The following is a 27,607-nucleotide window of genomic DNA, read 5'->3' as shown; positions in this document are numbered from 1 at the left end:
GTACCTCGGGTTACATACGCTTCAGGTTACATACGCTTCGGGTTACAGACTCCGCTAACCCAGAAATAGTGCTTCAGGTTAATAACTTTGCTTCAGGATAAGAACAGAAATTGGGCTCCGGCGGCGTGGCAGCAGCAGGAGGCCCCATTAGCTAAAGTGGTGCTTCAGGTTCAGAACAGTTTCAGGTTAAGAACAGACCTCCGGAACGAATTAAGTACTTAACCCGAGGTACCACTGTATATGAAAATTTCTTATCTGGCAATTCCCATTCTTTTCCATTCCTAAACAACCCTGAAAATGTTTCATTATAATGTAACATTTCCTGTTCTCCTGGTGAATAAAGGGAAAATGTGAAATGAAACACAGTAATATCCAGAGAAGAACTGTGAGAGAGACACTGAGTTGGCCAGCAGGTAATGGCTTTTCCCACCTGCCTTGCCCCACCCTCCAGCCCTAGGAGATTTTATAGGACAGCTGTTTCCAAACTCTGAGGAGAGACTTTGTTTCCATCAGAGGGTGGCTGGTTTCACCAGTGTTGCCCCATGTCTGGCCTGAAGAACCGTCAGAAGGGAGTTGTTATGCACATGTGTATTTCAATGCGCTGAACAGAGTGAAAGAATATGATTCATGGGGGTGCAGTATGAATTTAACAGAGCTTAGTATATTTTTGGCTGCTTTTTTGTTCATGTTGTTAATACTGTTTTATAGATTATAAATGCTGTCTTGATTTGTTAATCATATGACTTTTGCTTTAATTACAGTGCAGCTTGTCTTTTAGTTGCTGTTTTGTTAATAGTGTTTTATAGATTGTAATTATTATATTGATGATTTTTTAGTTATTTCATTTGATTCATGCTGTATTTGTGATGTTCTATTATGCTCTACCATGTTACTATTATTTATTGTTTGCAAGCTGCTTTGGGATTCATTTGAATGAAATATAAAAATCAAAATCTATTTATCCTGGCACTCAGCCAATACAGATGCACACAAATCAGTGAAGCTGCACCAGTGCCTGCCTATTGGATCTTTATCTCACCCTTCCTCTAAGAAGCACAGGGTTATGCAGTTTCCCTCATGACAACCCCCACTGTACTAAGACTAATCATGCCTTGCCTAAGGTCACCTAGTAAGCTTCACGGCCAAGCAAGAATCTAAGCCAGCTCTTCCTGGACCAAGTCCAGTGCTCTAGCCCCATAGCACACTGTCTTCTAAAGCCTGGAAAGTGCACAACAGCCTTTTTCACCTCTTGTCATACCCAAAGCTGGCAACAAGCTTTATCTCTATATATTTGTGTCATTCTATTCTATTCTATTCTATTCTATTCTATTCTATTCTATTCTATTAGATACGGGGAACCTCTGGTCCTCCAGATGTAGCTGAACTATATGTCCCATCAGCCCCAGCAACCATGGCCAATGTTACGCAAATTCTGAAAACTGGAAAATACAAGTGCTCATGAGGACAGCTTCAAGCAATTCTTAATGGCTTTTTGTCATCCTCCCACCCCACTTTATTCAACAGTGTACTGCTACTCTGCTTCATTAGAAAAAGCATACAACATTCTTAAAGCAGAATCTGTATGATCGCAGGAGAATTTTACCATTATCCTTATTGGGGGCGGGGGGAGAGAACCCGACTCCTAGTGGTGCATCAATAAAACTGCTAGCATGCTACCCTTCGGGTAAATATTTACATATTAGCAAAGCAGATGTTACAATGGCTCTGAAGAAAATGAACTACTGCTCTTGTAAAAGCACTACTCATCAAGGTAGCATTGTTGAATTGTGGCAATCAAATGGGGTTTTTTTGGAGGTGGGAATTAATTTAAATTCAAAACAACTGACAATGACAAGCTTTACCACAGTTCACAACATAGTATTAGAGATTTCTTATGTTTAAAAACTTACAACGATCCATTCTGCAATGTTTTCATACAGCTCTGGATTAAAAATGGCCTTCTTTAACCTGGCTAAGGGGCCGTCAGCATCTACCAATCGACACCTCATGAACACATCACAGTAACCTTTAAAATCATTGCAGGGTGACCCAGGCTGCAGGGTAATAGTTTTGTGATCGAAGAAGTTCTTCCATTTAGCAGATCCTGTACTTGCACAGGAGTCTGGAAGCACTGGATAAAGCAAAAAACATTTTAAGAACAGATGTTATTTTTAGGAAGAGCAATACAACAAAATGCATCACAAGCAACAGCGTGCCCACAATTACATGTGTATTGAAAGAACGTAAGAGGTACAGGACAGCAATCATTACTTAAATCAAGGGTAGGAAATTGATCCATGGGTCATTTTGACCGGGGGGGGGCACACAACTGCCAATCACTTGTGTCATGATTCTTCCTTTGCCGCCCCACTTCAAATTCAAGCCAGGATTGCAAAGCAAGAAATCTGTGGATGAATGGAAATGCTCCAAGAGTGGGTTGCCATTTTCTCATATCATGGGTTAAGATCTTCCTGACTTTTACAAAGAGCAGGCAGAGGCTTATTTGTTATCTCAGTGCTAAGCACCACAGCGTTAAAGACCAGATATAAGCTTATCGGTACAAGTACTGATCCCTTGTCATCACTTACTGCCAAGATCAGAGATAACAGATCTCTACGCCTGACATCACAGGTCACTGGGTAACTGATAGATGGATACAGTTTGCCGGAAAGGCCTCATGGGTCAAATTCAGAGGTCTGGTGAGCTTAATTAGGTTGGTGGGCTGGAGGTTCCTCCTGCCCTCAGGTTAAATGGATAGTCTTCATGAGATTGAAGTGTTACAACCAGGACTGAGCCAAGGCATTTTGGTGGTTGAAAGAGAAAAAGGAGGAACACCATTTGAACTAGTAGAATAGCACACAATGCACTGGGATGGTTTCTCACATGAGTAATTTCATTTCCTGCTGCAAAGGAGCAGAGATTTTTTAAATAAAGCTTGTGCACAAAATAAGCCAAGCTTGAACCCTGACAGGATGGAGGTATGGTCAGTGAGGGGCTTCCATGTCAGAGATGTTGGTCAATTGCCTGTTCAGGTGCAGAGTCTGGGGGTGCGTCTGGATCCCACTCCGTCACTGGAGTCCCAGGGAGCCTCAGTGGATAGAAGTGCTTTTACCAGGATCTCTCAACTGATTGTGTCTTCACACTTGGCTGTCCTTAATGGCACACAAGATCCAATCATCTTTCTTCATGGTAAGGTTCTCTGAATAACTCAAGAGTTCTGCAAACTATTCCCCAGCTTCAGTTTTATTGAATAAAAGTATCTGAAATTCTAGTATCGAAATCCAAGCTTACACTATTTATGTTTTAATGTGAAGAGAACTTACTTTTCTCCATGCAACATACGTGGCATAATTCTTTATCATCCTTTGCATCCGAACTGGCACATGTACATTCTTCTAAGCCATACTTCTCACAGATAGAACCAGCACATTGCTAGAGAAGAAAAGATACAATTATTTTCCATACATGCTTTACTTTCCAGAAAACTTAAGGTTCATCATTTGTACAGGAAGAACCACCACCACCATATATTGTGAACTTTTTTCGGTACAGAGAGTAATACCTTTCCCACTCTGGAAATAATAAAACTGGATGCATCAGCTGGTGGCACTTGATATAGACTGGGCAGAATACAAGGCCTACAGAATGCCATTTCCTAAACACTAAGAAAATTCACAGGTTCTCCACTTGTTACCCAATAAAGGAAATGCTTTATTCCAGCACGGGGAAATATACAATCATCCTGGGCCAGCAGCATGTAAGATGATATTGATTCCTTAGCTTTTCTGTAACATCTCTAGAAGACTTACTCCATTTATGCAAACTTGTGTATTTCTGTTGCAGTCCGTCAAGTTAGGCTTTGGTGCAGATGTTGGACAGAAAGAAGTGTTACCATTGCACCTCCCTTCTTCCGCACACTCAGAATCATTTCGGCACTTTGCTCCAAATACCCTGAATGTACAAGTTGGTGTGCAACAGGGACCTTGACTGGGGCTGTAAAAGAGGGGGAAATACTCAGTTGTCACTTCTTAACAGGTACCTCCTGTCACCTTATTCAGCCCACACATACCCTTTTGTTATTTAGCTAGAAGGATTAACTTTAGCCTTTGTTCTGCAGCCCATCACCAATATAGATCAAAACTTTAATAAGCTTGCTCTTTAAAAGGTGCCTCCTATCACTCTTTAATCCCTATGACTGTGGGTATAACAGGGTTGTTTAAAGTCTCATTGATAGTTTTTAGCTGAATTCAAAAGCTTAAATCAGTATTAAAAAGAACAAGGCACTGAAAAGAACATGTGGGTCCCCCTTCCACCTGTAACACACTCAGCCCTACTTATGGCACTTCCTTCAGTTTCAAATAATTTATTAGCTGCCTTTCAAGTGTTCAAGGCAACAAATAAATAAAATATATTCAACAAAAGCAAAACAGAGGTAACAACATCAATAGGCACAAACAGCCTAGTCAGCTGAATCAAAGGCCAAACAGAAGGGATGTGTTCTATATCATTGGCAGAAGGAAAACAGAAAATTTGAATTTGGAACTCAAAAGCAGAGCCAGAACAGAGGACTAAAGCTAGCATGATCGACAATACAAAAAGACATGGACTTTGTCACCACCGGTGTTCTTTAAAAAAAACTCAAAAGCCTCAAATAGTGACCCTATTCACATGTATCAGGGCAATCAAAATTATTCAACCCCAATGCAAATCAGGTTGATTATCAAAATGTACAGACTTTCAGCTGTTTGCAATGAGCAAATCAAACAAAAGCGATTGAAATAGCTCAACACAACAGATGCTTCAAGTGGTTTCCCCAAATTCAGCTGAAATTGCAACTTATATTGGCTTCTTCAGTCTCACTATTATTCAACCCCTTCAGGGCAAGCATCTTTAGTACTTAGGGAGCAGCCTTTTGCTGCTATGACCTCCTGCAAGAGAGATGCAGAGCCAAACAGCAGTTTCCGGCAGCATTCCTGAGGAATCTTAGACCATTCCTCAGGAGCAATGGCCTCCAGTTCAGTAATATTCTTGGATTTGCATGCTGCAACTGCCTTCTTCAAATCCCACCAGAGATTTTCTATGAGGTTCAAGTCAGGTAACTGTGATGGCCACTGTAGAACTTTCCTGGACTTCTGCAATCAAACCTTGGTGGAATCTGAGGTATGCTTGGGATCATTGTCCAGTGACGTCCAAGCTTCAGCTTCCTCACAGACGGCATGATGTTTCCTCCTAGGATTTCCTGATACTTCAGTGAATCCATCCTGCTTTCCACACGCTGCAAGTTTCAAGCACCAGAGGATGCAAAGCAGCCCCAGAGCATCACCGAGCCACCACCATGCTTCACTGCAGGCAGAGTGTTCTTCTCAGCATATCCTTCATTCTTCCTCCTCCAGATATAGCGCTGATCCATGGGGCCGAAAAATTCCAATTTTGTTTCACTGCTCTACAGAACAGATTCCCAAAACTTCTATGACTGATTTATATGATTTTGAGCATACTGGATCTGACTTTTCTTGTGCTTTTGGTTTCGTAGTAGTGTATGTCTTAGTATGCATTTAGTATGTGCCTTACTGTGCTCACTAAAACCTCAGTGCCTGCTGCCACCAAGTCCTGCTGCAGCTCTTTTGCAGTCACTCAAGATTTTTTCCCAGCCTGCCTTCTCAGAAATCTGGTTGGTGCCACAGATAGCTTTTTCCCCCTGCCCCATCCAGGTAATGTAACCATTGTTCCTTTAACTTTGAGCTTGCAAACTATGTTCCCAACTATGTGCCTCTAGGAACACTCAGTGCCTTCACTATCTTTTTGTATCCTGCTCCTTTTTTGTGAAGGCCGATGATCTCATCACTTGCCTTCTTGGACCATTCTCTCGACTTACGTCGTATTTCTAACATGCAGCCAAATTTGATGCTCAGCAAACCCCTAGGCCCAGGGGTTTTCAACCTTTTGGAGTCCATGGCTCCCTTGACCAACTACATTCTTTCTGTGACACCCCTGTGGGGCTCAGGAGCCCAGTTATGTCACACCTTGCTTGCAGAGCCAGCAGCCCCTCACCCCTTTCTGAACCTTGTGGAGTGTTCCCTCAGTCTCCTCTCCTCTCCTTGGGAGTCCTCCAGGCGGCAGCCACCACCCCTGGTTTCTGAGCCCCCTCCACCCCAAAGAGAGGTGCATCCACACCCCACTCACAGGGACCTGGAAAGATGCCCCCAGTCTTAGCAGCCCGACAGAGACTGGCCAAAGATGAACATGCACCTTACTCACCTTGGGAGGCAGCAATGGGTGCCAATGAGCATGCACAGCAGAAAGGCTCCCCATCAGTGCTAGGCATTCAGTTCCCAGGCAGGCCTTGCACACAGCAAGCACAAGAAAGGCCAGAGCAGTGCCTGACTGTACCCGACCTCCCACTTGTCTGTCCATTCCTAACAGCAAGGGCTGGTGGACTGGCTGGGCTCCCTCACCCGCTTGTTCACTTTACTCTGAGGGCACCTCAGCTTCTGGCAACCAGCACCCCCTGGCCAGCCCCAGAGGCACCATTTGCATGGGGAGCTTATAGCCAGGGCTGCTGCAAGAAACAGCTGCAGAAGCCTTTGGGAGGCAGAAATATGAGAGGGCATCAGAGGAGGGAGGGAAGGAAAGAGGGACTGAGGTCAGTGTTGCCCTTGGCACCCCTGACCACCATTCAAGGCACCCCAGGATGCCATTGCACATTGGTTGAAAACCACTGCCCAAGCCAGTTACGTAAATTTCATGCGTTCCAGCTCAAGCACACCTGGTGCAACTAATGAAGCTCTTGATTAGTTGCATCAAGTGTGCTTGAGACAACACCTGTTGTATTTGTGCTGTTGTGAGGGATTCTATTCAGGGAGTTGGATAATAGTGAGGCTGGAGAAGCCAGTATGCCAGCTGAATTTGGGGAAGCATCCACTGTGTTGAGCTATTTCAATTGCTTCTGTTTGATCTGCTCACTGCAAACAGCTGAAAGTCTTTAATTTTGATAATAAACACAATTTGAAATGGGGGTTGAATAATTTCAATTGCCACTGTAAATTGTGGTTTACAGATACTTATTGGCAAAATGTTCAGGGGCAGCAATAGTCAAGCAGTTGGATAGTGAAAACCAAGTTGGACATCAATACCTGCACTGCTGGCCTGGTTTTAGTTTGCATTTCTTGTCTTCTGGTTGGTTTGCATCATAGCAACAGTCATCTTTACACTGGTCACTGTAGCCACAATCACACTGCTCTCCTTGCTCCACCAATCCATTCCCACAGATAGGTTGACCAGACTCTGAAAAGCAGGAAGATCTTCAGAACACTTTGTCCCTTAAACATATATTGTGAGATATTTGGAGCAACACTGGAGGACACAGTGATTAACTGAACCAAAAAAAAGGGGGAAATTCCTTTTAAATAACCAGAGCAGGTATGGGAAACATTTTGCAGGACACTTCTAATGAGTGCGTTGCAGGAGGCAGGTATCAGCTTGCTCTGACTTTCGGGGGGGGGGGGTACCAAGCTGCATTTTTTTGTTGCTTAAAATGTTCTATTTACTCAAAACATGTGGATATTGCTCTCCATCCAGTAGAGTCCAAGATAGTGAACAAATATAATGATTTTATTGATAAAAGTATTTCTATGCTGCAATATCAGAGCCATATATGGCTATGTAAACTAAAAAAACGGTACAAAAAATTCTTAAAATGACTAGTCAGTTAAAAAAAAATATCCTTTGAACAGCCACAGAGGCCTGTGGCATGAAATAATATTTAAGTGATGCCTGCAAGTCAAAAGGAATGCTTGCTGAATCTCTGCTGGAACTTTAAATTGTAACTTTAGCAATAATATTTACCAACAGCTAAACCATAGGCTAAGGCACTTGCATGCATTTATATGCCTGGGAATACAGAAACGTAACCAGGAGCAAAAAGGTTGCCACTTAATGGTGTGGTGCATTTCTTTGTGAGAGGATGCTTTGCAATCAGGACACCACCAACACAAAAACCCTCTCCTTTGTTGTGACACAGTGCACATCTGTTAAGAAGGGCCCTTGAAGAAGAGCTCCAAGCAGATCTCAAAACATGGGTAGGTTGGGACAGGCATTTGAGTCTTTAAAGGTAAATGCCAGCACTCTGAACAGGACCCAGAAAAATAGCATCTGTGTGAGCTAGGGGGTGGGACACACTTGTGAACAAGCAGAGCTGTAGTTCATTGGTGACAAGCAAGGTTCTTGCTTGGTTTTGCTTGGCTTTCTATTTTATCTGTTGGAGGGACAACTGGCCAGTGAAAATTTCAAAAATGACAAATTGGAGAGTCTTGAGACTGTCTAGATTTCATACTGATACCCTATTCCTACATGGATGAATTATCGAGAAGAGATACCTACCAACAAAACAATTGTTTCTCTTTTTTTCAAGAACTTGACTGATATTCCGAACGCTACAGATAGAGAATTTATTGTTGTTAAGTTTGTCCCCAGATGTTGCTCTTGCATACATGATGTAATTGCCATTTTCTTTCTGTCCCAAGTTTTTAGACTCTCCTGGAGTGCATTCTGTTCCAGAATCATGCTGCAAGAGAGATAATTCTCAGTTTAATTTTCTGTTGTCTTAAAGGCAGCTTTACAGTAATAGTGTTAGTGGAACAGTGAATGTCCCCAGGATAAGAGGCAGGCAGGGTTAGGGAGAAATGATATTTGCAGCCAGTTTTCCTGGAATTAACTTGAAAACTTTTCATAGAACATTCACCAACCAGCAACCATAAGCAATATTATATTTTTGTTACATTCGATAGATTGTTTATCCATTAATAACCAATATGTTATCCCCTTATCTGCACAATATTATAATAATAATAATAATAATAATAATAATAATAATAATAATAATAAAATATTTATACCCCGCCCATCTGGCTGAGTTTCCCCAGCCACTCTGGGCGGCTCCCAATCAAGTGTTAAAAACAATACAGTGTTAAATATTAAAAACTTCCCTGAACAGGGCTGCCTTCAGATGTCTTTTAAAGATAGATAGCTACTTATTTCCTTCACATCTGAAGGGAGGGTGTACCACAGGGTGGGCGCCACTACCAAGAAGGCCCTCTGTCTGGTTCCCTGTAACCTCACTTCTCGCAATGCGGGAACCGCCAGAAGGCCCTCGGCGCTAGATCTCAGTGTCCGGGCTGAACGATGGGGGTGGAGACGCTCCTTCAGGTATACAGGACCGAGGCCGTTTAGGGCTTTAAAGGTCAACACCAACACTTTGAATTGTGCTCGGAAACATACTGGGAGCCAATGCAGATCTCTCAGAACCGGTGTTATGTGGTCCCGGCGGCCACTCCCAGTCACCAGTCTAGCTGCCACATTCTGGATTAATTGCAGTTTCCAGGTCACCTTCAAAGGTAGCCCCATGTAGAGCGCGTTGCAGTAGTCCAAGCGGGAGATAACCAGAACATGCACCACTCTGGCGAGACAGTCTACGGGCAGGTAGGGTCTTAGCCTGCGTACCAGGTGGAGTTGGTAGACAGCCGCCCTGGACACAGAATTGACCTGGGCCTCCATGGACAGCTGTGAGTCCAAAATGACTCCCAGGCTGCGCACCTGGTCCTTCAGGGGCACAGTTACCCCATTCAGGACCAGGGAATCCCCCATACCCGCCCGCCCCCTGTCCCCCAAAAACAGTACTTCTGTCTTGTCAGGATTCAACCTCAATATGAACAGTCTGAGCACCAACTGAAGTAAAATTTAGACTTAAAACTGCAACAACCACTCTAGCAATAGATAAAACCAATGGCCTCAAGTTACAAGAAAGGAGATTCCAACCAAATATTTGGAAAAACTTTCTGGAGTAAGAGCTATTTGACAGTGAAACATTCTCCCTTTGGGAGGTTGTGGACTCTCCTTCCTTGGAGGTTTTTAAGAAGATTGGATGGCCATCTATCATGGATGCTTTAGCTGAGATTCCTTCATTGCAGGGGGTTGGACTAGATGACCCATGGGCACCTTCCAACTCTACCATTCTATGATTCTATGAAAACAAAAAACATTTTAATATCTCAAAGTGCTTTGAGCATCCAAACTCCAAGTTCAGCATAAATTGGCATTGCTAACCCCAACATGTTTTATATCCCAGGGGAAGGTGTTCAGTATCAATACAAGCTAATCACATAAACCATAAGAGACATGGCAATTTTTTCTTAAACACTGGCATAAGTGATAAGATTTATATTTAACACTATCAAAAGCCAGGACAAAGAAATGGATTCTCCAGATTATGTTAACCAGACTATATAGCATTGCTTACATTTTAGCAAGGCAAGTTGCAATAACTGTGTCCACACAAGAGAGTGTGTCCGCCTTTGTATTTATACAAACAGCACATTCCACATGGTTATTGCAAACTACTCCTGCCACATCTCACAAAAGTCCTAGTAATTTCACTGAAGCTTGCAAAGGACATGTTCTTGGAAAGCAGAGTTCAGTCCTTGTTAACATCTATCTTGCAGAAGCTTGCTAGCACATGTGACCCTGCAGGCTGTGAAAAACAAGGCCAAACTGTATAGGAACAAGCCAGTATTCTTTCAACTATGCCATAGCAAAGGCTCTAAAATGTCATTTCTGAGAGAGAGAGAGAGAGAGAGAAGCATTTGCTCTCTTGCACATGGTCATAAGTGCACTGTGAAAGTATGATAATTCCTGATTGCCCAAGTTAAAAGAGTCAAGGCTTGGATGCAACAAATTGTTAACTTGGGAGAAGCACAACTCACATCAGTTCTATTTACACAAAACGGGAGGGGAGGATTTCAGCACAACTCTTGGGTACCCCTAATCTGCTGTAGAAGCAGGGCCAGCTAGGAATGCAGCTGTAACACTCATACTTACTGGAGAACCAAAGTTATGTCCAACTTCATGTGCAAAGGTGATATGAGAGACCTTAGGAGGGACGTGGGAACCATAATTCTGTACTGTGATGATGCCAGTATTTAAGGATTTCTTTTTGCCGTCAGAATAAAGCTTGCTCTTTTCACATATACCACCAGAGCTCCCTGCGGTTAAAATTAAGCAAAAACATTTTAAAAGGGGATTATTCTAGATTCACTAGAAAGCTATGAATCAATATTCCAGCTAAGAAAATGCCACAATAGAGCTTTTCTCACCATTACTTTTGTTATCAAAACATCTCACCCTATATTCTGGCACAATTAGCAAGGAGCAACTGTAACAAAGCTCTTTGTGCAGACAAATAGTGAATGACAGGCAGATTTATTGGCCATGTTTAATCCCCTGCAAAGCATTCCCTTCCATCAGAAGTTCAAATTTCTGGCACATTCCACACTTTACTTAAGTGGACATTTCATTGCTTGGGGTTAAGTGAGGAACTGTTTTAGTTTATGTAACATTACTACCCCACCTCTAGTATCATTTGGAATAATCTCCAACACAGAACTTCTGCCACAGAACAACAAACTGACACAGTGAGTTTTTCCTACGAATTGGCTGATACCTTAGAGCAGGCTTCCTCAACCTCGGCCCTCTTGATGTTCTGAGACTACAATTCCCATCATCCCTGACCACTGGTCCAGCTAGTTAGGGATCATGGGAGTTGTAGGCCAAAAACATCTGGAGGGCCGAGGTTGAGGAAGCCTGCCTTAGAGAGCGGCTGCAGGTCAGTGTAGGCAAGGCCAAGCTAGATGGGCCAGTGGTCTCATTCAGTACAAGGCAGCTTTCCATGATCCTATGACCACTCTCCACAATCCTATCATTCCATTCAGGCTCTATTTGAAGTTTTGATTCTTTGCTCCAACATGTATCACTGACCTTCCATTCTGTTGCCAAGTTTGGAAAGGGTCTCACAACTGGGATAGTTCAATCAGTAGAGCATGAGAATCTTAATCTCATGTTTGTGGGTTCGAGTCCCACGTTCCTGCATTGCAGGAAGTTGGACTAGCTGACCCTTGTGGTCCCTTCCAACTCTATGATCTTAGGATTTTAGCAGGACAAGTAATTTTTTGGGGGGGACCTACAAACTATGGCTCAGTAAAATATCTAATTTTGGACTGAGGAAAAAAAGTTTTATCTTATACTGGAGAGGAGAACCTGCAGCCCTTATGTGACCCTTAGCCTTTCATATGGCTATCAGAGAGAGACGAAGTGGGGCAGAGACAAAGCTTTACAATCCTGCACTGCCACAAACTTTTCCCACCCTCAGCTGCAACCCCCAATGGCCAACAGTCTATTATATATGGAGGTCAACATGCACTTGCAGGGGTAGTCTATAAATTCTTGAGGTCCTCAAATATGCGCTTCTTAAACTGTGATTCTTCCAAGTGCTACAGTTCAAGTGCTTAAATAGCACACTTTGCTGTTGCAAAGTACTTAGCCTAAGAATATCTGCTTATCTCAGCAAGCAGTATGACTCATTCTTAAGAGTATATTTACAGACCAACTGTTCTTCGGGAAGTTTGGGTTGAAACCACAAAGACAAAAATATCAGTTAGACAAGTCACACCCACTTCTGAGTTACCACAGTTATCCAAAATTGTCTTCCTGAAGATGAAACTACTGATCAACAGGAATTTTAATAGGATGGTGGGATAGGTTGTGACCTGAAAATAACATAAATTGTGCTATGCAGAGGTTAACAGTAGTCTCTCGAAGGTTTTGTTTTGTTTGTTTGTTTGTTTTTGAGGAAGGGGCTATGTTACGTCTGCAGAAAAATAATGCAAGAGTTGCCAAAATAACCAGCCGTCTGTGGGCTTTAAAAATGATATTTGCAGAAGGATAAGGTTGATAATTTTCCCTCCTCCTTATATACATTACTTATTAAATGTATATGTTGTTTTTCAGTCAATATTGACTCCCAAAGCAGCTTAAAAAAGAAGTTATTTTTGCCATTGAAGTGCTATGTATAGAAATGCCCTAAAGTGTATTTCAAGCACCCAAATGCCCTGAAGTGAAACACCCATAAGTCACCTGTATAGTGGTTAGTGAGTTCAAACCATAATCAGTTCAAAAGACATTCTCCTGTTTAAGGCTTGCTCCCCGAAGGTGACTTGGATAAGTACAAAAAGGAAAACCCTAATGACAAAGCCTGAAAAGGACTAAAGGCCTTATGCCAATTATCTAACTCAGTATTGTCTACACACTGACTGGCAGTAAGTCTCCGGTTTCAGACAGGGCCTTTCCCAGCCCTACATAAGAGATGCTGGGATTAACCTGGGATATTCTGCATTCAAAGCAGGAGCTCTGCCCCTGAACTATAGCCTTTCCCTAAGCCCACTGAAACAGAAGCAGATCTGCTTTGCCACTTGCTTTTAGGCAGAACCTGGACGTTAAGTAGTAAACAAGTGAAGTTACCTCTATCCAAAGACTAGACATGAGCAAGGCAACCTGTCTTCTGTCAATGGGCTACAGTTAGCAGTGGGAAAAACAACTTGTAGTCTATCATTCTACTACTGCCTTCTCTTTCCTCTTCCTCTGTATCCCAGAGACTGCTGCAGAATGGACTGGCCACTCTTGCCAAAGGTTTGAACTGACTGCTTACAAAGGGTTTTTGAAATTAGTCCGAGTTTCACATCCTCCTAGCCTTGGACTGTGCTAGATAATCCTTCCACTTTGGTTAACTGCAATGAGGGCAGCTTTAGACACTTAATTGAAAAGAAAGACTCTTCCCTTTATACTACAGTGGTACCTCTGTTTATGAACTTAAATTTGTTCCAGAGGTCCGTTCTTAACCTGAAACCGTTCTTAACCTGAGGCGTGCTTTTGCTAATGGGGCCTCCCACTGCCACCATGTGACTTCCACTCACATCCCAGGGCAAAGTTTGCTACCCGGAACACCTAATTCCAGGTTAGCGGAGCTCGTTACCCAAAGTAAGGAGGACGGTACATAACCAGAGGTTCCACTGTACACAGTTTAAATGGGCACTGATGATACCGAATGGCAGTTCTTCTGGTATTGTCTAGCATAGAATTCCCCAACATAGTGCCCTCCTGGTATTTTGGACTACGACTTTTATCAGCTGCAGCCAGCACTGCCATATGATGCTGAGGCTGATAGGAGTTGTAGTCCAAAGTGTCTGGAGGTCATCAGGTGAGGAAAAGTTGTAACTTTTTTTCTGGCTGGTTAAGATTTATTTCAACACTTCAGCTGTGGGGTGGAAGTTAATCTCCTGTGCCTCATATACTTTAGTGGGAGTAAGGAGCATATGACAACTACATAGTACAAGTGAAAAGAAGTATCACCTCAGTCAGGCAAGCCTGCCAGGTAGCAAGATATGCTGCCTTTCAGTAACACTAGGAGTTTAACCATTTAAACTAGGCAATACAACCATTTACGAATGATGGCCAAGATGGAACTCTGTGTATAGAGCCAGACCATTGCCACAACACTGACAGGCAGCAGCTCTCTAGGATACAGGTAAATAGATATCCTTGCTAATAGATATCATTTTAACTGGAGACGCCAGATTAGTCTTGATCTTGAGATCTTTAACACACAAGATGCCCTCTATACTTCACTCAAGCAACATAAACTTTTTTTTTTACCTGAAGGTGCTCCAACCCAAGCCAAGCCAAGGACACCATCATCAAAATCACGATCAGTGAACACATAGGCTAAACAATAGTCATCATGATTCTGCTCAGAATTGAGTTCCAAAAATTTCTCCACACCAATATTTGGAAACCTGAAGGGATTGGTAGGGTCTTTTTCATCTTGAGTAGTGTTGATCTAAAAGAAAAGGTTCTGTGGTGTCAAATAACTCTTGCTAGCCAAGTAGCAGCTTTTCAAAGATGTAACCTATGCTCACTGTAAGAATCCACACTGCAAAAGACTGATTCACAGATATAATAATATATATTACTCAATCTCACCAGTTTAACATTCAGTGACTCAGAAATGAATTATATGAACAGTACCCACTGAAAAGCATTCAGAGGGGGAAAGAAAACTCTGTGGCGCTTGATCTGCAAAAGCAGTTCAACACATGCAATTTGTGGCTTGATGTTGCAGTCATTAAGAGGCATGGTATGAAGTGACACAGGACCAGAGAAAAGATTATTTGCCAAGAGCCAAGTAACTGCTTTAATCACCACCCAAGGACAGCAAGTAAATGGTAACAATGTAATAAGTTCAACAGATTCTTAGGGGCTAGTAAATTTAAACAAAGAGGAAGCAAATGCACAGGAGAAATCCCTTAAACTCTAAGGGAAAATGTAATTGGAATCAAAGAACATTTGCAGTTATAGGAAAGCTTCAGGGCCTCAATACCACCACCCAATAGTACAGATGGAGTGGCATAAAATTTATATTGGCCAGAAAATGGAGATAAAATATCACACCCAGAGTCTGAGTGTCAGAGGGATGGAGGTCAACCAAGATCACTCTGCACACACAGACAGCCTATCTTACACTTTAAGAAAGGGTGGAAAGAAATAACATTTGCCTTTTACTGTTCTCAAACTCGTAAGGTTTGTTTTTCATGTCATCAAGTCTGAGCGCTATATTATTTATATTCCATTATATAATCTCTCTGAGACGAAGTGACTAGGTCTAAGCCCACCAGTGGGTTCCAAAGCTGAGCAGGTATTCAGACCCAAATGTGAAGTCCAAAACTTCTCCACTATACTAGGTAATTCTTAGTAAAGAATCTAATTTCACCAACTGACTTTCCTTGAGATTTTCAGAATCTCAGTCACCCCTCTATTAGTGGAATTTGGAGGAGAATCTCAATGCTTATGTTGGTCAAAATGGTACCACACACAAGAGGGAAGAACTTCATGCTGCTCTGCGGCTATGGAAGACTGAATGTGTTTGGGGGAGGATGGCAAGCTGCGGGAGGAGGAATGAAATGGGTAACCTGGAAGAGGTATGGCTGGCCGGCACCCTGACCAAGAACATTTCTCAATGCAACATTTTCGTTTCATTTGTAGTAAATATTCCATTAGTGTAAATAGGGTAAGAATTAACTATGTTCACCAGCACTGGACTACTGGAATAAGTAATAGGCACTTTATTTAGCAGGAATGGCTAAGTTAGCTAGAGCTTGCAAGGAACAGAAATTCTAAAAATTAAATTACAGAGTACTTACTCTTATTCGTTTCACCATAAAACTGATATTTCGGATTCCTGAGAAATCTGTTGACTGGTAAATTGTGTCAATTGCTTTAACATGGCTGGATATCTAAAACAGAAGAAGGTTAAAGTTCTGTGCATGTAGTTCTCTGAGAGGCAAAATGTCAAGGGAGCTGCCTTAAACCATTGATTCATTTAGTTCATTTACTTCTTTATTTAAAGTAGTATTTATGTACCACCCTCATAAATATGTCAGGGCCGTGTACAGCAATATAAAAGCAGTTTTAAAACTATTAAAAGCAGTACAAAATAACAGGCTGTTGCTCTAGGATTCTAATCCTACCTGGAGATGAACCTGGAACCTTTTGTATAATAATAAGCATGTGCTATACCACATCCCAGGGAAATTTCAGGGTCCACCCCCTGCATGGGCATTTATCGTATGTTCTAGAGATACATAAATACCCATAGTGCACATCCACAAGTAACTATAGGTTCTGTTGCTGACAATGTGCTTTTTATGTGTTGTGCAAAAAGTTGTATACATGACAATTTCCCAGAAAAGAACAATGTAGGCAGTTGTACATTAAGATGACTTTTTACATAAAGGACATCCTCCTTTCACCTCCTTTAAAAGAAAACTCTCACTTGAAGCAATAGCTTAAACACTTACCTGAGCAATCACAGCTTCTCTTGTTCCATAATATCTAAAGAATAGGTGGTCTGTCTGAATATAGAGTTGACAAGTGTTTTTTTCAGCTTGAGCAGCTCGTTTTCTTCTTAAAAGCTCTGGGCCATGATTGGTAGATTCCTCTGAAGTTTGCTGTAGCACACAAAGCCAAGGAGCTTAGCAATATAGATAAATAACACTTCTATACAGCCTTCCAGTTCAAAGAATACAGAGACCAACAGCACAATCCTAACCATGACTACTCGGGAGTAAATCCTATTGAATTCAGTGGAGCTTACTCCTGGGTAAGTAGAATTACGATTGCAGCCTCAGTTACACATAATGAAAAATGTTATGCACTGTAACACAATAGTAGCAATCTGCATTAAAAACGGGGGGGGGGGGAGGGAAATGAGAGAAAATAAGGCCTGTTAAGAACCTTCAAATCAAGCAGGGCTCCAACATGTAGAAGGCAACTGTGGGCAAGTGGTGACTAACAATTTGTATTGGCTGGTAAATTTTGATGCAGTAATATGCAAAGATGTGTTCAACACCGAAGCTTCTATCCTCCATCATGCAGGACTTGGTTGTCCTCTTTAGTGAGAGAGTGGTCTGACACATCTCTGCACTGTCCACAATTACAGTTGCTTGAATCCAGCCACATTCCCCTATTACCATACGTACTGGTACAGTGACTTGGCTCTTAAAAATGTTTGCCTCCAATTAATCTGGCACATGCAAAGTTTATCTAAGGACTAAGAAGAAATAAAATAGCTCATGAGCCAGCTGAATGCATGAATGAAGTTTCAATGAAAAAAGACACATTTCTGCAGCCTGAGAAAATTTTCAGCCAAGTTTTTAGGTCTGCTACTGACAGGTATTTAAAATGTTCTTTAAAAGCTGCAATTAACTTTTAATCAAAATCAGAAAACCTAATAAATCAACTTAGCTTAATGGTATCCATGTTCTTGACTGTAAAGCTTCAGGAAATTTAATGTAAACTGCATTATCAGGTAATATGATTCAGATCCAAGTAACAGTTTAACTAGTTTTGTGCCATCAAGGGTTCTTTGAGCTTGTATTTCTCATACAGTCCTCCTATGAAATATATCAATTCCTTTTTGAAACTGAAGGGGGAGAGTGTGCAATAATGACATAGTTATCACAAGGCATGATCCTTGGTCATGGCTACAGTAAATAGCTCTTTGGCTTCTGGCTAAAGAGTGTAAGTTCCTTTACAAAGCTATGAGCATCCTAATATGGAGTAGTGGGGGTCAGCAGTAAATGATTATATTTATATACCTGGTTCATGGGCTCTTCTACACCAGTCATTTGGTACTTTCTCATTCTTTCAAATACGGAATGATCTGCACAGCCACCTTGTGGTCCATATTTATGTGGGTATCCTAGAACACAAACCAAGTGACTAGTTGGATCTTAATTATGAAACTAGTGACAGATCTGCCTAATATTTGGAAGTTACTATCAAATCTGTTTAGTGAAGACAATCTGCATGCTTCCCGCATAAGCCGTTTTGAACTTAAGATATCCATTTCCCTCCAAGTTTAAAACAAACAAATCCTATTATTACAGTGATTTCAAAGTAACTAAAAAGGGGAAAAAGAGTTAACTAATATCAATGAACAGTTTAATAAGGACTATGTCAGTTTTGATTATGCAGTGTTTAAGAGCTTGTATACTGGAGAGGCACAGAAGAACCAGGTAGTAGGTATGTACAAAGAGGAGTCAACAAAGAGATGTTCATGCTTTGATACCGCATGCTCACAACAAGGCTGCCATTATTTACAAATTGTTTTCTAATGTTAAATAGTGCCTCCAGCTGCAACTTAGTTATTACTGATAAGAGTAATAATTAGGCCCAAATGCCACTGCTACCAGCAGGTTGCACAAGCAGAGGACTCATTCACTGTAACACTAACATGGCTTACTATAAATGTGAGAGAGTGTGGATACTGTGCTCCTCCTCTGGACCTCCTGTGAGGTTAAGCCATGGTTTCGCTTTAAAATGTTACCCATTTTTTTGGCTTGTGGTTTGTCTCACTATGGACAAGACCATGAGCTGTAAACTCTAAAGCGGACTTTGGTTACAAGCTCATGGTTTGTCTAGAGGAAGCTAATAAAAAATTTAAACAAACCAAGAGATATGTATCAGGTGATACAGGTGGCCTCACAAAAATCTCATCTGTCAAAGGCCAAGGTAAAAGGGGTGTCTTCAGCAAACAACGAAAACCCATTATGCCCCCTCCTGGGCTGCCACTCCTTCCCCATGATTCTTGAGGGCAATGAAACTGCCAAGTAGGCCCTCTCTGCACATATTAACATCTGACAGGATCCGTAAAGAAAGAGGTCGTTATTCAGATATTTGGGGCCTGAGTACTTTAGCGCTTTATGGCAGCATCTTGAACTGGGCTCAGAAACTAACTGGCAACCAATACAGCTGTTTCAAAACAGAGGTCATGTACATTTTACATGAAACCCCAGCTGATCACATGGCTGCAGTATTTTAGACAAGATGAAGTTGACAAATCATGTTCAAGGCTAGCCCCACATAGTGCACATTGCAACAGTCTAATTGGGAGGTTACCAGAGCATGGAGCCCAGTGACCAGGTAATCTGACTGGCTCTCAGGTAGCATTCTTGAGGCAAAGAAGCAGCATGGCCAATAAAAATAATAATTTAATAATAAAAATTTAAAATACAGCCAGGCATTATGGGAGTTGTAGTCCAGGAGCATCTACAAGGTTAGCCAGCCCTTTAGTAAGATGCCGAACTCATGCTCTAGAAGAACACTGGCATTACTCATGTGTTTGTTTGAACTCGGTCAAAGAAGGAGAAGCAATATATATTAATTTGGGGTTTATTTTTCCATCCCAATTAAGTAAATGATGCTATAATACAAAATATACACGTCATCTACGACTTCTAGGGCTGGAGGTTACTTGCGTCACCATTACTACTCTATACGAAGATGCAAGAAACAGTTTGGTCACACTTGCACAGAGTTCAGCAGGACACACTTCACCTTATTCAATGCATTCCTGCCCCTAACCTTGGATCCTGAAGCTCAGGAGAAATTGAATTTTTATGCAAAATGCCCAGATTTCAGTGGGAGCTTTTCTGTCTTGAAACATGGTTGTAGATCTGAGACATGATTTAATGTCACGAGACCAAATCTAGTCTCAACAAGCACAATCTTCCAGGTGGCTATTTTCCCAACTGCAATCCTCTACAATAAGGTGAAATACAGTTAAAGTAGTAAAAATAGAATTTGAAAGCTCCAGTATTCACATCTTCTCTCATTAAAAATATCATTTCACAAGAATACTGTTCACTGTATTATATTATGACTATTATTTCATTTTCCTGGTATGTATTAAGAAACACTATGACATAACAAACAAAACAAGCATTCCTATATAAAGCAAATCCAAGGCACTTGGTGGGGGAAGGATTCAGTCAAGCTATTTTTAGAAAATATTTAACAAAGTACTACTTAATGCTAAAATTAGATATATACCAGCTTTTGCATTTGCAATTTGACCAATTAATCAATATTTTCTTCATAATATCACAGCTTCGAATGGGTGCTGATCTAGATCTACTGCTAGATAGTTTCTTTTCTCTTTAAACTTTCTTCAGCTGGGTAGCTTAGTTACAGCATGGTGCTGATAGTGCCAAGGTTGCAGGTTCGATTCCCATAAGGGACAGCTGTATATTCCTGCATTGGAGGGGGTTGGAGTAGATGATCCGCAGGGTCCCTTCCAACTCTACAATTCTGATTGTATTATCAGCTTTTAATTCTGATCTGAACATATGAAAGAAAAGGGGGTATAATCAAATGTGCCAACAAGCCCCAAAGCAGTCCCATTTCCTGCCACCCACCATTTATTTAGTACCAATAGTATATTAAAAAGCCATGATTAAACTGCAAATCTTGCTCTACGAGAAAATTGTCAGTGATTTCTGCATTTCATAACACAACTTTACAGCAGAGGTTTTCAACCTTTTTGAGTCCACAACTCCCTTGACCAACTATCTTTTTTCTGCAGCACCCCTGTGGCGCTCAGGAGCCCAGTTATATCACCCCTTGCCTGCAGAGCTGACAGCCTCTTACCCTTTTTTGAACACCCTCCCCCAGCCTCCTTTCCTCTCCTCTCTCCTCCGGAGTCCTCTGGGCAGCCGCTGCAGCCACCCCGGTCTCTGAGCTGCTCCCCCAAAGAGGTGTCTGCTCCTGCTACCCCACAGGGGCTTGGGCAGAGGATGCCCCCAGCTTTAGTGGCCCAACAGAGAATGGCCAAAGGTGAACATAAGCACAGTACCTTATCTTGGGTGGCAGCAGGGCTGCTGCAACAAACAGCTGTGCAAGCCTTTGGGAGGCAGAGATGCGAGGAGATGCGAGAGGGCATTAGAAGGGGGGAGAAGGAAAATTGCCCATGACACCCCTGACCATCATTCAATGCACCCCAGGGTGCCGCGCCACACTGGTTGAAAACCACTGGCTTATGGCAAAGAACGAGTACTATACAATTCATTTCGAAACAGAATAGAAAGGATTTTTTAAAAAGAAAAAACCCTTATCACTTACATATTTAACATCACTCACATAAAAAGTATGAATCAAGATCAAGAGTAAGAATTTAAAATAGTTCACCATATTTTGAAATTAGAATAGAAAGGTCACCTTTTACTGGCCACCAATTTCACTGCAGCATGGACAAAGGGCTTTGTAGAAAGTGGACAAGAAGATCCCCACTTGCAGAATAGGCTTTTGTTTAAACTCTGAATAAGACTTCATTGTGATGCTAAACATATGTTGCATTGTTGTGCCTGAAAAGCCGCTAAAAGGATATTCCTGCCAAAAACTGAAAGATCCGGTAACCAACAGGCTCATCCATTAGAAATACAAATTCTGTCTATCTCAAACAATCTTCTCAGCTGATGCCGGTCTTGTTACCTTCCCATAGTGTAGAGTGCCTCAAAGCACAGGAGACAAGATTTCTCACAATCAAACACTCACTAAATTCACTTTATTCTCTGTCAACTGAATTTGATTTTGATCTGATAAACCTCAGACAAAATGATGGACACCGTCAAGGTGGTCTGTTTGTATAAAAACTAGCTTTCCAAAATGAATGTCCTAAACAGGAACATCAAGCTGTTTTGCTCCCATACATTTGGGTTTGCAGTAGTATCTTCTATCTCTACCTCTCCTTTGTAGCCTTGCCAATTCCATACTTTGCTTCCAATCCAGCTGCTAAACTAATAGCAGAGTAGGTATAGTTGGGTTAGATGTAAAGGTGGGGGAGGTTCTGCAGCTGAGAAAAATTCTTTGCCTGTACTGATGTGAGATCTCAAGGCAAAGTGGCTGCTCCTGGCTCTCTCTCCCCTCAAAGGCTCCAGCTTCTCCTCCCCTTTCCCTCTCTCTCTAAAAAGATTTCAAGGCACTGCTATCCCAAGAATAGCTGTTGAGCTCTTCAGAGAGCAAGTGAGTGCTCACTTCCCTGTCCAAAGCCCCCCACATCTCCATTGTTAATGCACGACTCGCTGCTGTTGTGATCGGGAAGGAAGAAAGCAAGGAAGGGCGGTGGCAATAACAGGGTAAGAGGGGTCATGAGGCGAGTCTGTCCAAGTGTCAGAAGCGCACGGAGGAAAGGCCACAGAGCTCCCTTCAGCAAACTGGAGAGGGTCCGGCTGCATAAATTCGCATTTTGCGTTGGACCCTTCTTCCCCTGACTCTGTCATGCCTCAGAACCTCAGCAGGGGGCTGAGAGTGACAAACGCCCAATGCCTAGCAGGCTTCCTCAACCTTGGCCCTCCATATGTTTTTGGCCTACAACTCCCATGATCCCTAGCTAGCAGGGAACTGTAGTCTCAAAACATCTGGAGGGCCAAGGTTGAGGAAGCCTGGCCTATGCCAAGGCTTATCTACACCTGAATTCAATAAAGTTCTGGCCATTTTAATCCCACAGCATGCTGAGAAGAAAATCTCCCACAGAGAGAGAGAGAAATAAAACTCCTCTTCGACGCCTTTCCTTTTCCTTCTACGCAGCTGAAGTAAACCAGCCAGGATAGTGCCCTCTTTCCTGCTGGCTCAAACTTATGGAACTGGCCAGCTCAGCAGCTGTGAAGAGCCCACCAGCCCTTTGGGAGAGGGGGAGGGAGAGACTTTTGCTGCTGCTCTGCTTGGCGAATCAGGTGTTTTGCGGGGCAGAGTGGTGCCCAGTAGACAGGCAGGTGGAGATGCTAGGCACAAAGGTGGCTCCCGGACATCTCCAACCAGTCTCAAAAGGTCCGTTGCCAGTTGCAAAATGAGAACAGTGCAATGAGAATTTTGGTCGTTGATTGTATTATATATCTGAGCTCATGAGTGAAGACTAACAGCATTAACTAAGCTGCTGTGATGGCAAGGGCTGTTCATAAACATTCTAAAGCTCAAATCTGATGGAATGTTGGTCACTTTCCAGGAGAGGTGAAAATGCCTGAGATTAGAACCTAATACAGACTTTAAGGGCAGTAGCCTTGCAAAGAAGGCTGTGAACTGGGAAGGAAGCTGAGGTAAGGACGTGAAGGGGTAGGGATCCCAGAAGAAGAGGTAACTGAAGACAAACAGGAGCCTCAAGGAAGCTTTTTTAAAAAAAGCAGAGGCAACAGAGAAGTTGATGAAGGTGGAAGATAGGAGTTGATTTGAACTATGTTTGGCTGTATCTTTTTAATTATCCTTATCAACTTTGGCTACTGATTTTCCATAATATGATCTCAAGAAATGTACTATCCATTCCTTTCACTTGAACCCAGAAGTTCTTGACACACTGCCTGAACAGATAGCTTTTTAACCAAAGTTGGCAGGAGCCAGAGCAATGGCCCCAGTATACACTAGCACCAATTTGTCCTCCCTAATGAAGAGACTAGGCTGGTCCTTTTTTAAGACAACAAAGGGGTCATGGAAAGGGACAGAGAGCAGAACACAACAAAGGAAAGCTTTATTGCTGGCAGAAGTCCTTCCAGGATTCCCTAACGCTATCCTCAAGACACGGACAATCACTAGAACTGCTAAGCCACACATTTAATTTCAGAGACTGACAGCCAGTGCAACATATCCAATAAATTAAAATACTAAGGAAAATTAACTCCTCACATTGCTTCTACAAAACCTACAAAATATGTGCAGGTCTTGCCCACCCTTTATCTTGTATGATACTAATAGTTATTGCTTAAGAAACACATCTGATATAACATTCCAAGGCAACATACCTATGACAATTTATAGCTGTGATGTCACTCTTCAGTTACATGCATTCCCTAACGCTTTGGTAGACCAAGGATACATGTGTAATATTACTTCCCATGTGGTGTTGTTGCTGGTGTTGTTGTTGTTTGTACCCCACCATAAGTTAGCCCTTAAGCATCTGTCATCCCCACACTTGCAGTCAAAGAGATTTATGGTTTTTATCATATATTTACACAGTAACACAACAGCGAATGCCTGCATGAGTATGGGAACAGCTTTCACACGGTTTGCTTTCATAAAAAATCACGTGTCACACCATTTTAGGATATTTGTGCTGTACTGATTATTTTCACTGTACATGATAAACGGAAATACTTACTAATATCATCTTCGTGATACATGACTGAATGAAAAGGCAGGGCTCTGTCCTTAATATATCTTTCTGCTGGTTCAATATAGAAGGTCCCAGTGTGAGTCTTAATGAATCCTTCAAATCTTCCATCAACAACAGATCCATGGCTAAAGCTTCCCTGCTCACCTTTGGGGGAGAAATAAAAGATTAAATAAAATAGTGCACTAGCAGTTTTCGTACTCAGGCATCAGCCACCAATAATTTAGCTTCTTAAACTATGCTTGCAAACAGCTGATACCCTCCCCTGCCAGCCACCTTCTCCTTTAACCACCATTAACATGCTCTGCTCAAAGTGGGAAAGTTGCAGAGCTACCCCAGTTGCTTCAAAAATATTGTATTAAATACCATGTGACCCTTATATGAATGCTTAACCAGCTTATTATAAAACCTCTACCATGAGGTTTTGTCACAGATTTAACCTCTGAAAATAATAGTTCGGTTGGCCAATCTTGCTGAAATTGTTTACCACTTTTCAGCAGGTGGCAAACAGTCAAAAAAGTAATACACCATTCTGCACATAACTGTACAATTCCAGTTTATCATTAGTTTTAATAAATAGTGAAAACATCATTAGCAGGGTCAGTTCTTTAAATGTTTAAATTCCCACTCTCTTAACAAGCCTTTTCCTTAAAGTCACAGAAAAATGAAAAGGATGTCTTTTTGATAGATGTTGACTAAACTTATTCCAAAAGTTTTAAAAAAACCACGTCTCAATTATCCATAAAAATACTCCTAACATTAACTTTGTGAACATTATTTGTCAATACACAAATAATGAATTTTAGCAAACAAGATGTCCTGCAATATTTCTGACACCATCAAGCCACTTACTGATCTGCTGACTTTTTGTGCTATGAAGGAATGGCAAAGGCTTCCTTTCTAATAATTTCCAAAAGGTTAAGTCATGTTAGTCTGCTATAGCTAAACAACAAATTGTGGGACACCTTAAGAACTGACAAATGATATACTATGATATAAGCTTTCATGGACTACAGTCCACTTCTTCAGATGCCTTCAAGTGTTACAGGAAAATAAACACATAGCTGGTAGTGGTGGTAGAATTGTAAACAGTGCAATCAGAAAGAAATTAAATGCAGCAAAGTACAGAAGGTGATAGCTACATTAACAATGGCCAATAAATATATATATTTTTTATTTTTTTTGTAAAAGCAAACATCCTAGCATTGATAGGTCAATTGATACATGTGGTGTGATCCTAATTTTCTTATATATAAAAAAGACCTTTGCCCTGATCCCATCTATGCATGATAACAATTGATCACTTAATCCTCCCTAGGTGTGTCTCCATGAAGATCATTTCCCCTTCAACAACTAGGGTTGAAAAACACATGCAAAGTATCTGCATGTGTGTGAGTGCAGCATGTGCTATATGCATTTATTTGTGTGGCTTTATTCATTTCAAAGGCATAACAGGGATCCATTCTTGGATTTTAACACAAGTAACAAAGGTACTTCATATAAATTCATATTATTTAATCCAGGTTTGAGGAACATTTGGCCCTTCTTTTGTTGCTAAACGACAACTCCCATCAACCCCAGCAAGCATGGCCAATTGCCAGAGATAATGGCAGCTGTAGTTCAGAAACCTTTGGCCATCTAAATATTGCTGAAGTGGCTTTAATTTGAAAGATGACTTACACCTCTGACTTACACCTTTTCTCCATTGGTGCAAAGGTCTCATGCAGAAGTTGGGAATATTTTTGAGCCCAAGGCCCACCCTCCTTCAGAGCCAATCTTCTGAAGGTTGTCCTCCAGTAGTGGGTGCAGTCAAAACAGTGAGGGGGTGCTACATGCAGGCAGGATGCACACATAGTGCACCTTCAGTTAAAGGCAGTAAGCCAGATGTGAGGCTTGCCCTGAGGTAAGTAGCTTTAGCTTATGAGATTTGACAAAACCAATGGAAAAAGAGAACTTCAGTTTAAATCCACATTACTTGCAACTTTTAGAGGCAGTTTTTAGGTGGACTTTCCAAAAATATTTCAATTATTGAGACCTGATCTATTGTTCACTATTACACTTAAAACAGATTTATCACTAACTTAAGACAACAACAAACTATTTAAATACAAAATGATTGAACTTACCATAAATGTGCCCAGTATATATGTGGGAGGTATCGTAATCAAGTACTTTATCTGATATCTCTAGCTTGAAGTCATCACTAAAGAGAGACATATCTCTCTTCATTCGAAGGTTAAATTGTCTGTAAAGGGAAGACAACAGAACTTAAATGTAAACAAAGGAACATACAGTGGTACCTCTGGTTGCGAACGGGATCCGTTCTGGAGGCCCATTCGCAACATGAAAAGAGCACAACCCGCAGCAGCGCATCTGCTCATGCGAGGGTTGCGATTCGCCACTTCTGCGCATGACGTCATTTTGTGTGTCTGCGCATGCGCAAGTGGCGAAACCCGGAAGTAACCCTTTCCGGTACTTCCGAGTTGCCGCAGGACATAACCTGAAAGAACGTAACATGAAGCGGACGTAACATGAGGTATGACTGTACAAAGCTCACTTCTACAAAGTCAGACAATTGGGTCCAACCAGATCAATACTGACTACACTGGGCAGCAGGGGTTCTCCAAAGTTGCAGGTGGCATTCTCTTCTAGCCCTATCTGAAGATGCCAGGGGTTGAATCTGGGACCTTCTGCATACAAACAAGGTACTCAACCACTAAGCTACAGGCCATATAGCTCTGCAATTACAAAAATACCTCAAGAACATGAGCTGTTAAGAGTGTGAGTGAGAATGAACATCCTGAATCTTGTTAAATACTTTCCTTCTTTGATATTCATAGGCCATCAATGTAGCCCAATTATCCCAAAATACCATCTGGTACTGCAGCCATGCATTCCAGGTTTCCTTTATTATAATCTTTAGGTTTCCTATTTCAACCACTTATAGGAAAACATCTGCCCCCTGCCTAGAAGTACATATTAGGAATACTGCTCTGATTAAAGCTGCAAGAGACAGTACCACTTGGCAAAATCTTATAAGCAGGGGACAAAATACTGGGGGTGGGGAGTCAGATCTAAGCAAAACAATTTGCAGTGAGCTTTCTCTCACTCCAAAACCCAGAAATCTTGGAGAAATCCATAAATTTTTATTAGTCAGTTAGAGCAGGGCAATTTCTCTTTGCTCTTTCATTTCCGGCAAGAAGCCAAGTATAGGATAAAGCTCTTTTGCAG

General features: G+C 41.7%; 1 protein-coding gene across 1 annotated transcript in view; it reads right to left on the bottom strand.

The window, feature by feature from the left end:
• The window catches only part of ADAM10 (ADAM metallopeptidase domain 10), a 47,107-nt gene that overhangs the window by 5,648 nt on the left and 13,852 nt on the right, over positions 1-27,607 (bottom strand). Inside the window, exons 3-14 of the mRNA XM_053364269.1 lie at positions 26,503-26,621; positions 24,365-24,523; positions 18,039-18,142; positions 16,740-16,889; positions 16,083-16,175; positions 14,539-14,722; positions 10,873-11,036; positions 8,380-8,563; positions 7,134-7,284; positions 3,810-3,993; positions 3,324-3,432; positions 1,911-2,131 (exon numbers count right to left, since the gene is read on the bottom strand). Coding sequence (XP_053220244.1) covers positions 1,911-2,131; positions 3,324-3,432; positions 3,810-3,993; positions 7,134-7,284; positions 8,380-8,563; positions 10,873-11,036; positions 14,539-14,722; positions 16,083-16,175; positions 16,740-16,889; positions 18,039-18,142; positions 24,365-24,523; positions 26,503-26,621 — 1,822 coding nt within the window. The remainder of the gene's footprint in view (positions 1-1,910; positions 2,132-3,323; positions 3,433-3,809; positions 3,994-7,133; positions 7,285-8,379; positions 8,564-10,872; positions 11,037-14,538; positions 14,723-16,082; positions 16,176-16,739; positions 16,890-18,038; positions 18,143-24,364; positions 24,524-26,502; positions 26,622-27,607) is intronic.

Source organism: Podarcis raffonei, chromosome 14, assembly GCF_027172205.1.
Source record: "Podarcis raffonei isolate rPodRaf1 chromosome 14, rPodRaf1.pri, whole genome shotgun sequence".
Taxonomy (NCBI): Eukaryota; Metazoa; Chordata; class Lepidosauria; order Squamata; family Lacertidae; genus Podarcis; species Podarcis raffonei.
Note: the sequence above shows the minus strand (reverse complement) of the source record. Positions and strands in the feature narration are given on the sequence as shown.